The sequence below is a fragment of the Pollachius pollachius genome (genome assembly GCF_949987615.1).
Source record: "Pollachius pollachius genome assembly, chromosome: 7".
NCBI classification, from domain to species: Eukaryota; Metazoa; Chordata; class Actinopteri; order Gadiformes; family Gadidae; genus Pollachius; species Pollachius pollachius.
The window spans coordinates 16,802,041-16,815,004 of record NC_136940.1 but is presented as its reverse complement, the minus strand read 5'-3'; the positions used below and the strand labels follow the sequence as shown (position 1 = coordinate 16,815,004).

The following is a 12,964-nucleotide window of genomic DNA, read 5'->3' as shown; positions in this document are numbered from 1 at the left end:
GTGCCCGTGCCTACCTGGCAGTCGGCCGCCAGCATGTGACGGGCGATGCTGCGGTGGTCATGTCTGAGCACCAGCTCCTTGGACCTCCTCAGCACCGCCATCTCCAGGGGCTTGTTCTCCGCTGGCAGCAGGCGGGAGCAGAACTCAGATGGTCGGAACGTGGACGCTGTCTCCACCAGGGGGCGCTGAAAGCCACCCTTCCCTCTGGCCCTCCTCCTCTTCCTCCCGCTCCCCTCCTCTTCACTGCCGTCGCCTGTGCATGCCAGACCCTCCCCTCGGCCCTTGCCCCTCCCCTCGTCATCCTCTTCGCTGGTGCTCTCAAGCGCCGCGATGGCGTTGTGGTAGGAGCTCCTGTCCATGCACCTCCCCGGCCCCGCCAGCCCCCCCTCGCTGCCACAGTCCTCCCCTTCTCCTCCATCTCCTCCTTCTCCCCCCGCCGTCGTCCCGTCGCCCTCCTGCCTTAGCCGCTCCATGTAGCTGTAGTGAGCCCCATGAGCGAGGTCAGATGGCACTAGCCCCTCCCATCGCGGAGAGTCGTCGGGTCGCTCGGTCGATCCTGTCTCCGCCCTCACCCCGGCGGAGGGGGGGTCCTGGGGGTCATGCGCTTTGAGGTACAGCCTGGACTGTAGCTTGAGGGGCTTGACTGGGGGCACAGGTGGTACCTTGGAGCCTGTAGGGCAGAGACAGGAATAAAGGTACGGCCACACTGAACGCGTTACGCGCGTAGGATTACGCGCGTAAGGCACCTAACCTTGAGGCACCTAAGCCTGCCCACGCGTAAGGCACCTAAGCTTGATCATTGTGTGTCACAAAAATGGTTCAATGCGCCAAACGCACCTTATGCGCCTACTCCATATCAGCTGCGGAGCTTTGCGGAGCTGCGGAGCACCTGTCCTCCGTCTCTCTGCCAGTGATGTCGGGTCAAGCTCAACGCTGAATGGCTATCGCGGCTAAGCGTCACGCGTACAAGCGTGAAAAGTTACATTTTTTGAACTCCGCGCGTAGGTGCGTTGGGCGCGTAAGAGCGTTGGCCGTGGTATTTAGTTGCGTAAAATGCGTCTAACGCGCTGCTTTAGTGCGTTTAACGCATCTACGCGCCTAAACCAATGGTTCCCTATGCAAAAATGCTGATTTTCTACGCCTCTAACGCACTTAACGCGTTCAGTGTGGCCGTATCTTTAGATAGAGGTCAAAAGGCCTGTAAGGTCAGGACAGTGGTTAGCTAGAGGTCACAAGGCCTATAAGGTCCGGACAGTAGTTAGCTAGAGTTCACAAGACCTGTAAGGCCGGGACAGTGGTGAGGTAGAGGTCACAATGCCTGTAAGGTCGGGACAGTGGTTAGGTAGAGGTCACAAGGCCTGTCAGGTCAGGACAGTTCTGAGGTAGAGGTCACAAGGCCTGTAAGGTCAAAACAGTGGTGAGATAGAGGTCACAAGGCCTGTACGGTCGGGACAGTTGTTAGGCAGAGGTCCTAAGACCTGTAAGGTCAGGACAGTGGTTAGGTAGAAGTCACAAGGCCTGTCAGGTCAGGACAGTGGTTAGATAGAAGTCACAAGGCCTGTCAGGTCAGGACAATGGTTAGGTAGAGGTTACAAGGCTTGGAGCGTTTCTCTGATTGAATCACGTTGCTGTCAGCAAGGTTACTCCTTCCAATTGCAAAAGAAAACGATTCAAAGATGAAATTGCAAAACCTTTTCTGATCCCTATTGTAGCGATTGAAGCCACACAACAACACAAACAAACAACAGGATATTGCTCCCAATAGTTAACAATACTAAAACAATTGTTCTTAACTTTTACCCTCAATAACTACGCCAGGAGACCTGAACTAACTTTTAAAATGAATTTATTCCAGAGATGAAAAAAAAATCTCTGGCGGTCTCTAGGGCTGTACGTACATGTCGCCTCCAGAGGGGGTGCTGCTGCGACACTAGAGAGGCCAGGAGAAGGTTCCCTGGGGGTGCTGGGGGAGAGTCCAGCTGGGGGCAGAAGGCAGGGGCCCCAAGCCTGCCTCAGAGAGGGGACCTTGCTGGGCTTTGGCGGTGGTCTGGGGCACAACTGGCTGTCCGAGCCCCGGATGGTCTTGCCTGCAGACACAGATCACAAAGGGACATGCATGAGCCTAATGGCGCATAGCTGAATGGCACAATATAGGCACACAAATATTGAATTGGTATAAAAGGACATGATCAGTCATAAGGATGGACACATCCAATGTGCTATGAGAACAGCAGTCAGGCGTGGTCCTGACTTGGTTACTGCCCCACTCCTTCTCCATTCTCTTTGTCCCCAGGCCACCAGTTTGTTCCTTGGCAGTCCAGGCTTCCAGTGACGTTGTTTAGTATTATAGGATCTGGTGCAACCTTATTGTTATTGTCACACACTAAACCAACCCAAAAGCCATAAGTCATGTAGCAGTATAAAACATAACATGTGACCCCTTCAATATAACGAATGAAAGAATAGAACGAACATCAGATTGAGACGGTGGATAGCTAAGCATTTCCCGGTCAACATTTCCCAGTCAGAGTTCAATAGCATACATAAGCAAGCATCTATTGGGCTTGTGTGCGGATTATCACAACTCACATCTCACGTCTCACCGCAGAGAAACCCATTGATAACATTCACTTTCAAGCGGTAGCAGAAAATAACGTTGTCTTTTGCATTGTGGTCACTCACCTGCCAGAGGTTCTGCGGTTTTCCGCTGCACAGAGGGGCTCAGGACCGGTTCGCTGCCCGTCCGGAAGACTGGTATCTTGGAGTTGGAGCTGGCAAGGAGTGGGTCTGAGGGTGGGGCCGGAGGTCTGCAACCTGCGAGCAGGACGTGGGTGGAAGAGAGAGGTGGAGGAGGGAATAGAAAGAGAATGGGTAAAAGGATGTAGATAATGAACGGGTATTCCACCAAGAACGCACAAGATAACGAGCTGCAGTGATAACAGTTTATAGCCTTTTTTTATATGCCGGATACATCGTTGCTTAATTATATTGCTAGAATAATCGAACATTTTAAGCTGTTAATGCATATCATTTCAACCTGGCCTTTATTTTTTGTGACACAAAAAATGCAAGATAGGGTTTGAGATGTTTTTGTGTGGATTTTCTTTAAAGCATTTAAACGTATTTTGTACAGTTTACGAAGGCTTAATTGTATACATATCTGGACCAGAAAGAAAAGTTTTATAACCTGCAAGTGTTCAAAGCAAATAAAGACATACAAACACAACATATGGGTATCATGCAGTTGGGTGAGAGATGACTAGTACCTACCAAGTGGCAGGAAGCTTTCTGATTGGTGGGTTTTGAGGGGGCCTCGGCGCTCCTGAACCTGGTTGAGGCTCGCTGGTTGGCTGCCACACCTGTCCTTCAACCTGAGTAAAATCACAGTACAAACCAACCGAAATTAGTAAATGGTAATGGTATCATTCATACTAGGAGAATAGGAATAATGTCGAATGAGTTTTCAATTCATGGTTATTTCCATAGCCTTTAAACCAATGTTTAAAAGGCTAAAAAAGCACACACGTAAAGGACATTTTCAGATGAAAAAGGTCCAAGAACCAGTGCGGAAAAGGGACAACCAAGAGGAAATCCCCTTTGTCTCTTGTTCAATATTGAGGCCACCAAGGTGGGAACATAACAAGAGAAAGTAAACTACTGCGTTCTCCTTCATTGTCCTTCTCCTTCTGTGACCTTTTTTAGCCCCTTTCTTCCCTCCTCTTCCTCCAAACCCCTGAAAAATGCTTCCCCTTTCAGTATGACTTTTATGTGTGTGCGTGTGTGTGTGTGTGTGTGTGTGTGTGGGGGGGGGGGGGGGGGGGGGGGGGTGTGTGTGTGTGTGTGTGTGTGTGTGTGTGTGTGAGAAAGAGAGTTAGAACATTTTAAAGGTGGAGTTTGAGACAGTGAGAGAATATGGAGAACACATCTTTCTTTATTGCTGTCCACTTTAGAAAGCGAGAGATAAAACACTGCACATTACGTTGTGTGGTAAAGTAACAAAAGTCTCAGTTTGTCTCCATGGAGAAACAAATGGCTGCGTATTGTGTCGTGGAAAATAGCCACGGTCTATTTACAGGAGGTCGAGAAGGACTAGGTTTGAATGATCAGGGCTTTATTGTAACCGCAGAGAGTAACACAATTACCTGAGTTGGTTTGCAAAGAACTTCCGAACAATCTCGGAGTCCTGCGTTATATCCTAGTTGTGTTACCTCCCCTAAGATGTCCTTGGCCAATCACAATGCTCTAAACTACGGACGTTCACGCCCACGATATATCCAAGATACATTTCATATAGTAATACAAGCGTTACGTACAAAAGGTTTACATATTATACATTAGTTATATGAAGTGAGGTCTTCCATTAAAAATCCATTCATCGCCTTGTTTATTAACCTGATCTTAAATCCCCATGACTTACCACATGGGTTTAAGAGATGAGCCATGTGAAAGCAATATTAATTTAAACAGTAAAATATGCAGTTGTAATAGTTAACAATGCCACTTTATTTGTCTGTGGCATATACAGCCATAATCCTTAAGCTGATAGTGTCTTACTTAACACTAATTTGGAGCCTACAGAATTTACATTTTAAAACCAGTCGAGAAACTATGGGAGGGCGTTTCCTCTCACCGTGACGTGAGCCAGCCATCTTTGAGGGGCCACTTATACGTAATGAGGAACACATGTAAATGTCCCTCAGAATGCAAGTACTTGTTGACCAAGGAAAGCCAGCTAATATCAAGTGTTTAACATTTGGCTCCATTGTAAATATATTTGCCTTATATTCTTGTATGATTCATACTTTAAGTTAACCTTACTTATACTTGTATCTAAGTGAACTGAGAGATAGACTAATGTCATTGAATACAGAGGGACGTCTTATGTGAGTGTTTGCCGGTCAACTCTGAACTCTCTGAGTTGTGTTGAATAACAATGGAACAGGTTTGGCGCCTGTCCTCCCCCCCCTAGTGGTACATTTCTCTCCACTAATATATCCTAATATTTGGCAAATATCCTTTTAAACCTTCATTATTTTCTACCACAATTGTTAAATAAGCAATGAACTACGGAAAATGACTCCAACTGTCTCGATGATAAAATCTAAGTAGCTTTGTAGCACTCGGATAAATTAAAGAGTAGCAAAGGGGGTAGATCTTGCCCTGCAGTGTGTGTTTTAGAATGTGTGTGCATCTGTGTGTGTGTGTTTATGTCTGTCTTCCTGCTTGTGTGCTGAGCTTTTATTGCTGTGTTGTGTTGCAGCTAGCAATAAAAGGCCAGTGTGTGTCTGTGTGTGTGTGTTTGTGTGTATGTGTGTGGGTGTGTACACTGACCTGAGCTGGTTCCCTCGACCCATGCCATTGCTCTGTGTGTGTGAGTTGTCGTGCACGCCATGCACGTGGTCTTGCGCTTGCCCATTGGTGATGTTGAGGCTTAAGCGCTTCTGACTCCGCTTCTCAGGCAGGGTGAGCCTCGCCTCCCGCGGGTTGTTGGTCAATCCGTACTTCTCTTCCAGGCAGCGCAGTGGCAGCCCTCTGTTGATTGGTTGGAAGACAATGGCTCCCACCACCTGCATATAAATGTGCAATGAAAGACATAATGACTGAATTAAGAATTTCTCCATGACAAACATTATATTGTCAAGTTGAAACGCTGAACCAAGCAAGTTGTGTTCTCTAAAAGGTGTTCTACTGAAGAGCCTAAACGTAGCTGAACCGGCTGGTCTCATGACTCTCCCTTGATTCTCAATTATAGGCCAAAAGAATGAAGATATTGTGTTTCAAGTATTAATATGTTAATTTTTTTCTAGGAGTCCTACTATGCTAATATTTAGTATCATGGCACCCACCTGGGAGACGGGCTTCCTGTTGCCCACATAGTATCGTATGAGGGCGGGGACGCTGTCAAAGCCCTCCCTCTCAACACTGTATTGCACTCTAGAGTAGGCCTCGTTCAACATGACCACCTGCAACACAAGGGGGTATGGCTGGTGTTAGCAGCTAACGCAGCAAATGGCTTCTTGCTTATTGTATTCAAAGACCACAAACAAAACAAAGATCGACATTGAAACAATACGTTGACCACAAAGTACCGCATATATGGTCCAAAATGTTACCTTTTTGTTGATTTTAAAGTGCTGAGCGGCATTACGCCATTGGCTGGTCAGAACGTAGCAGCCTGGACTGGATAGCGAATCACGGACCAGGAAATCTCCATCGCGCTGGACTAGGTTCTCTGCCACCTGACAATGGGAAGGTACATGTAAATAAAGATGAAGCCTGCCCACGCTCACACGCACATACACACATGCACACACACGCACGCACTTGTGCACACACTTACACAGCATTGTTTACACTGATAACATTGCATTTAAATAAAATAATGGCAGAGTCATAAAGCACAGCTCTTTCTCTTGTTGCGTGATAAATAAATAAGTAATATTACTTTTTACGACCCAAGTCCACAGATATATATTGTCCATATAAATAATGTTGTACATTTAAGGAAGAGTGATTGGTGCTTAGATGGTAAGCATATACACAACAACCAGCTATTTCAATTTTTTTATTATTTTTATTATTACCTATGAATAAATGTGTAATACTAGTCAGTTAACGAAACTAATCAGACTTGACTTAATCAAATCGATTAATATATTATGGGCTACATGTCAAACTGATGGAAATTTAAAGCAAGTGGTCGTGAGGTCAACAACATTTAGTTTATTTATAACTGTTTTTTCTGTGATCGACAACCCATGAGGGAGGTAAACATGTCAGTTGGTTTATCGTTCGCTTTTTATGCTTCTGCAGCAATAGGAAAATAAATGAAAATGTCACCATGTAATTAAACCTGTGTTTGGAGACTAGTACAATTAAAATTGCTTCTTTTATGCTTAGTCAGAGAAAATAAATTATTCAAATGGATTACATATCTGGGTACAGCCTGATAGCATTTGGCTTTCAAGTGAAACACACACACATACACACTCACACACACACACACACGCGCACACGCTCGCACAAACACACACACACACACACACACACATTCCATCTATAGTGTGTGAGTGTGTGTGAGTGTGTGTGTATGTCAGATCTTGTTTTACCTGTTTCTAGCCAGTGTGGCCTAATGGGAGGGACGCTATGATTACGTCACAGAGGTGCATGTGAGTGTGTGCTTGTGTGTGTGTGTGTGTGTGTGTGTGTGTGTGTGTGTGTGTGTGCGTGTGTTTATGTGTAAATAAAGCATTATGAGGTTTTGATCGTGCTGTGACTAACGGAGGAGAGATATGAGACACTTATTCAACCCTGTAGGAAAATTCTGATTTTAAAGCAGCATAAGAGGGCAAGTCAAATAAGATCATTTAAATCCAAATCCAAATAATAATAGCTGTAATATATATACACACTTGGTTATCAGAAGACTAATCAAACTGTGCTTATACGCAGGTAGAGGTTAAAGTGAACAAGCCTAATCTTGCTATTGGGTGGATTCTCCAGCATTAGAACCAATCAGACAGCAGTAAGCTGACAGGCAAAGGCCAGGTGTTTGTCCATGGGTCTGTGATGACGCTACCTGTCTGGGGATGGACCCGTGGTACCAGGCATGACTCCTGGGATCCTCACTGTTCGTCTTTAGCTCTTCCTCCAGCTCCCTGCAAAGCTTCTCCGGAGGACCACCGTCCATGATGAACTGGTCCTTTGAGAACTGGACCCACACACACATACAAACACACAAACGCATGAGCACACATGCACACATACATGCACACACAGAGAAGAAGATTTTTAGAAAACACACATACACTTAAATACACACTTAAATACACATACACGTAAACTTCAAACTCATCGCGGTAAAACAGGTGGAAATTTTCTTGAATGATATGTATTATTTATTTTTTGTTTCCTAGATCCCCTGAATATATTGAGTTTGTGTTTGTCTGAATATCAAACATAAGACAGCTGAACAATATTGTAAACATGAACATTACAAATAAAAAATAATATTGCAGAATGTTTGTGGCAGAGTACAGTCAGACCTCGCTGACATGGTAAAGCAGACGCTGTGAACGACCTGCCCGACCTCACAGAAATGGCCACCCTCACAGGACACGCTGTTAAAATGAAAAAACACTTACATTGCAACTGGCAGGTCTCGCCATAGCTCCCTTGTTTCCCTTCTCTCTCTCTCTCTCTCTCTCTCTCTCTCTCTCTCTCTCTCTCTCGCGCGCTCTCTCCCCCTCTCTCTCTCTCGCTTATCTTTTCAGACACACCTACCTTGTCTTTCACTTGAACACATTAACACACTTCCTTCCTGCATATCTGTAAGTCTCTTTCCTTCTCAATCACACACTGTTAGCTTGCTCTGTTTCACCACACACTCACACTCACATGCTGTCTCCTTTCAACACTCTGATGTGTGCGTGCGTGTGTGTGTGTGTGTGTGTGTGTGTGTGTGTGTGTGTGTGTGATCATTTCAGTGTCGTATAATGTCATTCAGCGTCATGGCCGCACCCAACAGTCTAACCTGCCCTTACACACACCCTTATCCTGAGGGACGCATGCAGGCAGGTCCACACAGACACACACACTCACACTCACACAACACACACACACACACACACACACACACACACACACACACACACACACACACACACACACACACACACACAACCAGACAAGAAGATCCACACTGTCGCTGCGGGGCTGAACTGAAGTTACCCTTTTTGATGTAATGCATTCTAATGGTAAACCATGGTATGTCATTAAGTAGTAATCAAGTAGTAATCTCCTTAAATCCCGCGAAAGTGATTAAGATTCATGTGACATGAGACTACACAGGGACAGGAAACATTGTCCATGGTTGTGTCATGATGATATGCTTTCATATTTTTATTCATCCTTCCCCCTTTCCTTTTGTGCTCCCTCTCCCCTCCCGCTCTTAAATAGTTCTCCATGTCTCCCCCTCTTCCCAGCCCCTAACCTTGGTGTTATTTTTAGACAACAACTCATTATACTAGACCCCTCTGCTGCCCTGATGCGCCGTGTCTCCATGCATGACAGGAAGCTCAGCCTATCCTGTTGCAGCGTCTCCATGGACTGTGTGGTGGAACACATTCTGGTGGGAGGAGTCATCCAGCGACATCACCACTAGTTCAATTAGTCCATGCAACCAACCTTGTGGACTGACTTCTCTGTGTTGCTTTGCTGGTTTGAGTTTTTTAAACAGACATTTCACATGATGACATTGTGACTAGTGATGTGTGTGTACGTCTAAGTGTGTGACGCTTGGCACAATGCTATTGAGCTGTGGTCTGACCGAGGCCCTGCTAGATACATTGAGCCCCACATGCATGTCCAATTGATCCAGCACCTCACATGAGCTATAGTGCAGCCGTTTGGCCCATAGCTAAGCATTCACCTTTATTGAACCCCTACATGGTCATTCCAACGTAGGAAACAAACTTTTCCTCCGCTCCTTTATATTTTCAAAATAGGGAGAGATTGAGGTCAGATCATAATCATACAACATGCACTGACCTTCATATAGTTACATCAGTTGTGTTGGCTCACGTCTATCCATGTATAACATATACACTCGTAGGGTATATGTTCTATTTCGTCCTCTACTGTCCAGTTGTTATGTTGTCTTGTATTGAGCTGATGCACCGCAAGAAAATTAATTCCCCCAGCAGTGTGGCTGCGCCATTCGTTGAACTTTTGAATTGAATTTAACTGCTCTTTGCCATGACGACATCAGGGCGACCATCAGCATTTCCTCTATAGGTTATATTGTTGATGGATACTTGGAATTGGTTCTGCCAGCCAGCAGTCATATCGTCATACAGCACAGAGGTCAGTGAGGGGTGGACAGTGTAACAACCGTGTGTGTGTGTGTGTGTGTGTGTGTGTGTGTGTGTTGTGTGTGTGTTTTTTTTTCAGGGCGGGGGGAGGGGTTATCTATCAGCTCTGGTTTCTATTGAAAGGGTTGCGTGCCAGGTGCCAGGGTTGCCCACCCTCAACACTGAACACTCCACTAGAACCATTAGCCAGTATAATGATGTCATGGGACGGTACTTCAGCGGGGAGGAATGGTGATTGCGTACCTTTCCGGGCCAAAGACAAAGTCAAAAGTATGCTGCATGACTGATTTAGAAACAGAACAGAAAGCCCTGGAGAACATCAGAACCCATATTCTTAAATGCCCTGCTGGTGTCAGAAAATACCATGTTTTGTGACATTGAATATCATGAATGACAGAGTTCCTAGATAACAATAGTGACTAACGCTGTCCATACTCAGAGCCGCCCACCCACCACAATACTGCTCTTCTCCGAAGATTAAATCTACCTTAAAACCAAGGTTTTAAATCAGCAAAGAAAAAAATGACAGTGTTATGGAATAGAAGGCAAGGGGATGGGAGAGGAGGGAAAGGAGGGAGAGAGGAATGTTCTGTAATTAGCTAGCCTCTTAATTTAACCCTGCAATGTGATGTCATTCACATAAAGCACCTGTATGATCACTATGTTAAACAACCTTCATCTTGCTGGTGTGTCACTAAAGGTGTGCATGAAAGTGGCTGTAACATGAATAATGGTTAGTCCATGTGCTAGCCACATGTGCAAGTGGTTTTTACAGCCAACCATCCTTTCCACCTCCTCACCTTCCTCCTCTCCTCTCTCTTCTCCTCCTCTCCCCTCAAGTCCTGTTCTCTCCTATTCTCTTGGCTCCTCTCCTTCCTTCTCTTCTCCTCTCATCCATATCCATCTACTTTTACTCTTTCAGAACTCAATCAGTTTATTTTTCTCTTACTTTTGGACCGTGAAGCTAAACCTTTCAAAGTAATGACATTTTTCTCCTCCTTATTATTCCCCATTAATCAGGGGAGGCTGCCAGGGCACAGGCCTGCCAGACACACTGGGAAGCAAACGGTAATGGATCTCAACTCTGACTGGATCTGACCAGTCCCAAGAACTAAAGGTATTGAACTGAAGGTATTATTGTAGCAAAAGTCTATAGCACCTGTAACTGCAGATTTTGTTTGCGTACACTAAAGTCACAAATGTGTAACTGTAAATTTGAAGTCGTAAATATGTATTTTGCATGTGTACTCTAAAGTCACAAATGTGTAACAGTACATTTGAAGCTATAAATATTTTTTCTACCATTCTAAACACTAAATAGGGTCTACGAGTTCACAAGTCTGTGTTACAGGTGCACAAATCCTATCCTGTGCATCACAACATCAAAGAGTCATGCAATTGACACTTTTGCTACAATCATTGCAGCGCAGTTGGTGCAAAACACATTCGCACACCTGTGTTTCATAATCTGAGAACATGCCGTAAATGTGTGCATTCGTAAACCCAAATGTGAAGTAATGCATCAGAAGTTGCACATCTGTGAAAGATTTCCTCACAAATAAAATGATATAGAACGCTATGTTGATTCAGCATTTTAATGAGCGAGCACAAGTCCATCGTTACAACTGCTCGAATCTGCTCCTGCAAGACTCAGCTGTGGGGTTTTTTGCAGGTAGTTTTGCAACACGTCTAGGTGGTACCGGTGGTACGTCATGGACATATTATAGAATGGACAGCGGATTCCAAAATGGCGCCCATTCATTCCTATGAAAACTGATCAATGTCGCAGGACAACATCAAGGAGAGATTTGCTTCCGCATCATGGGAGCCTAGCCACGCCCTAGTTCATGATGTACCGGATGCAGAAATAGTCATTGTTTTCTAGCATTGTTAGCAATGTAGCATCATAAGGGCGAGGTCTGAGCGATCGCAGTCGCATTGTTTACCGACCATGGAAGTATAAGTTTACTTCATAAATATGAAAGATTGCTCCATATAACACCAACAACATAGTAAATGTATGTAGGCCTAAAAAAAAATACAGTTCAATGTTATTGCTTAAAGGTCCCATGGCATGAAAATCTCACTTTATGAGGTTTTCTAAACATAAATATGAGTTCCCCTGGTCTGCCTATGGTCCCCCAGTGGCTAAAACTTGCGTTCGGTGTAAAACGAGCACTAGGTGTTCTGCTCGCCTTTGAAAAAAACGGAGGCTCAAGCGCGCTGATTTGGAATGTGGTCCCATAAGTCGTCATAAAGGATCTAAGCTCATCCCCTTTCTCTGCCTCGCCCGCCCAGAGAATTGGCCCGCCAATGAGACACGACCGTGCGAGCGCCACGTGTGTGTGTGTGTGTGTGTGTGTGATAACACACACTGTAACGCAAGTGTTTGCTGTTGGTGTTATGGCGCATGACATGTCGGTTCTTTGACGTCTCTTGTATTTCCACAACGAGACTGTAGTTGGGGTTATCTCAGTCATGGTTGAGAAGGAATTGGGGGAAAGGAACTTTGGCTTTGACTCCCTGAAGTATGAACTACGACATGCTGCCTGCTGCCGGTTGCCGCGAGGCACCACCGCCGCAAAGCACCACCGCCCGGCAGCAGGCAGCCGGCAGCAGGCAGCACGCGGTTCAGTCTACTTCAGATTGATGTGGAAGTGGAAGAACCAGAGACGTCGGAGAACCCGACAAAGTCGTTTGTGATTCATAATATTGTCTGGAGGCGCACACAGCTTTTGGCCATGATAATATGTATTATGTGATATAGATATCTATGCATTATATGATATTATTTGGATATAGAGCTCCAGGACTGTAACGCAAGTGTTGTACACTTCCTTGTTATTTGGATAACCATTCTGTTGTTGGTGTTATGGCGCATAACACGTCGGACTCTCGTCTCTGGTATTTCCACATTGAGACTCGTAGTGGGGGTTATCTCAGCCATGGTTGAGAATGAATTGGGGGAAAAGGAACTTTGGCTTTGACTCCCTGAAGAACATGAACCACGACATGGAGGAGAAAGGGATTGTTGGCCGCGAATGTCTCCCGCTTGAGGCCCGCTTCCCGCTGCCGAGGGACCACCGCCTCGG

At 45.4% G+C, this 12,964-nt stretch overlaps 1 protein-coding gene across 3 annotated transcripts in view; it reads right to left on the bottom strand.

Annotated features, from left to right (window-relative positions):
• Positions 1 to 12,964, bottom strand: part of bcar3 (BCAR3 adaptor protein, NSP family member) — a 43,470-nt gene that overhangs the window by 4,758 nt on the left and 25,748 nt on the right. For 2 of the 3 annotated variants that reach the window (XM_079740269.1, XM_079740270.1), the window contains 8 exons: positions 7,580 to 7,711; positions 6,114 to 6,239; positions 5,847 to 5,963; positions 5,332 to 5,567; positions 3,271 to 3,371; positions 2,683 to 2,814; positions 1,899 to 2,087; positions 15 to 670 (listed from right to left, as the gene is read on the bottom strand). In XM_079740269.1, the coding sequence (XP_079596395.1) occupies positions 15 to 670; positions 1,899 to 2,087; positions 2,683 to 2,814; positions 3,271 to 3,371; positions 5,332 to 5,567; positions 5,847 to 5,963; positions 6,114 to 6,239; positions 7,580 to 7,711 (1,689 nt within the window). Of the gene's footprint in view, positions 1 to 14; positions 671 to 1,898; positions 2,088 to 2,682; positions 2,815 to 3,270; positions 3,372 to 5,331; positions 5,568 to 5,846; positions 5,964 to 6,113; positions 6,240 to 7,579; positions 7,712 to 8,144; positions 8,388 to 12,964 lie in introns of those variants that run through there. The other variant, XM_079740271.1, reaches the window with a different exon arrangement.